The 2,161-nt window shown below is 42.4% G+C and overlaps 1 protein-coding gene across 1 annotated transcript in view; it reads right to left on the bottom strand.

The window, feature by feature from the left end:
- INHBA (inhibin, beta A) overlaps window positions 1–1,932 on the bottom strand; it is a 12,735-nt gene extending 10,803 nt beyond the window's left edge. The window contains exon 1 of the mRNA XM_009703778.1: window positions 1,252–1,932. Within this exon, the coding sequence (XP_009702080.1) occupies window positions 1,252–1,639 (388 nt within the window). The 5' untranslated portion in view covers window positions 1,640–1,932. The remainder of the gene's footprint in view (window positions 1–1,251) is intronic.
- Between the last annotated feature and the right edge of the window lie 229 nt (window positions 1,933–2,161).

The following is a 2,161-nucleotide window of genomic DNA, read 5'->3' as shown; positions in this document are numbered from 1 at the left end:
CAGGAATGTCTGCTCTTAAAAGCATGCACACTTCTTGTGCATGGCTTCCCTGCAAACAGAACATCTGAGTCAACAGGTTTGCAGGACTGGAAACTCTGAGTGTTGTCTTAATTGTTTATACTGCTGCAGCAAACTTTTAAACAAAAATGCTTGGAGTTCCTTTGCATACTTTGCCTACCATATGCTGTACCAAACAAAACAATGACATTCTTTTAAAACCGTCTTGGCAACAGGAAAAACGCTTTGGCTAGACAGCATCATAAAAAGTTGCTGTTAGTTAGATGATAGAGTTATTGCAATATACTGCTATTGATGCATGTATAAACATAGTCACATATACTAACAGATATATATGCACATACATATACATTGAATTAAAACGGGTTCTGATCCTATTCATGCAGGAACAAGACAGTAAAGTACAACTTTAGAGCTGTTTCCTATACGCAGTCGATGTGAGTCTTAAGCCATTACTTAGTAAATATCTCTATTCTGAGCTCTCACTGTATAAGAGTTAGGGAAAACAGCACTGCGAAAGAGTTCAAAATACACCCTACCAAGGTTGCATTTTTTTGGCTGAAGCGTTTTAGGAACAGAATCTTTTTTTCCAGTATGCAGAAGTCTGCATTACAAATTGGATCAGCTACAGCAACTTGTCCGGTTCTATTGAAGTCATCTGACAGTCCCTGCAACTCTTTATTGCCGAAGATGCTGTGTTAAATTAAAAAAAAAAAAAAAACACAACCAAACAAACGACAGAAAGCCCTCTCACTTCTAAAAGTTAAAGCTGCTTCATCTGATTTAATAACTTCACTATCATTTTTACTTGAAAGGGTTGTTTCTCAAGTAGTTTGCAGCTCACTTTCTGTCTTGATAAACTCCCCAAAAGGCTTCAGCCCTTTTTCTTTCACCATCAGGTCAGCAATCCAGTACTTTACTGCAAGTACCCTGGCTTCACAGGCACAGTTTGGAGGACCCCGCTGCAGCCTGACTTTCTGCTCAAGACTGGTTAGAGAGCTTCCTCCCTCTGTGGCTGACTGCGCTTAGCAAGTGTAATCTGTAGCCAAGACTAAGTCAGAAAAATCAAATTCCTTCAGAGTCCTGTCCCCCCCCATCCCATTCCTCCTTCTCCCTTCCCCCAAGTCTCATCCTACAACCTTGCAGCAAACATTATTGCTGAGGAGAAGAAAAGAAGTTAATTGCAGTTCTGGCACAAAGGATATCTTACAGTTTTGTTTTTCAAGCACTCACCTGATTCCGCGAAAGTGATGATTTCTGAGGTTTGCTCCACAACTTCATTCATTTCGGCTCTTCTTCCAACATCATCCTCTATTTCCACATAACCATCCTCTCCCACCTTTCCCACATGGAGTTTTTTGATGGCATTTAAAAGTGCTGCCTTGGGCACCGGCTGGGTGATATTAGGTCTGTCCCTCAAGTGCAACATGTTCAGTATGTGCTTCTTTACTGCTTCCACCATCTCAGGCTGTGAGCTGGGCACATCCTTTGAGAGCGTGGCAAGGGCACATGATGGACAGTCAGTGACTGAACTGTGCCCCTCGGATCCTGGGGTTGGGGAACTCCTCACTATAATCCAGCAAAGCACCAACAAAAATCCTCTCTTCCAAAGCAAAGGCATCCTGGCAGCAAAAGTTGTTGTGATTCCCTTTTTAAAAGGCCCTGCTTTTCCTCCCCCTTCACGCACAGTTTTTTTTGGGGCTGGTTTGGTTTGTTTGTTTGTTTGTTTGTTTTTCCTTCTCTTCAGCAAATTCTCTGGAACAAGAACCAAAAGTTTTCTGTGAAGTTTTGTTTGCAGGTTCCCTCTCTGAATGCAATAAGTGCTGTAGATGTTTGTGGCTGTCAGGGAGAAGAGTTCTGACTCTGTCTCAGAGTAGGAGAGAGACACAGAGAGAGGGGGAGAGAGAGAGAGGACGGATTGGCCTAAAGTGAGTGAGTGAATGAGAGAGGGAGGGAGTTTTGTCTGTGAGTAAAGGCTATGATTAGGAAGGGGGAGGAACAGGCAGGCTGGCTTCCTTATGCTCATTGCTCCCCTAACACACACCTCTCTTCAAATATCACTACTCGTGGTTTCTGCCCTCCCCCCTTTCTAAAATCTCTTTTCATTCCTGTAAATTTACTCTTTTTTTCTTTTTTTTTTTTT

The sequence above is a fragment of the Cariama cristata genome, unplaced genomic scaffold (genome assembly GCF_000690535.1).
Source record: "Cariama cristata isolate BGI_N322 unplaced genomic scaffold, ASM69053v1 scaffold2727, whole genome shotgun sequence".
NCBI classification, from domain to species: domain Eukaryota; kingdom Metazoa; phylum Chordata; class Aves; order Cariamiformes; family Cariamidae; genus Cariama; species Cariama cristata.
This window is presented reverse-complemented; position numbering and strand designations above follow the sequence as displayed.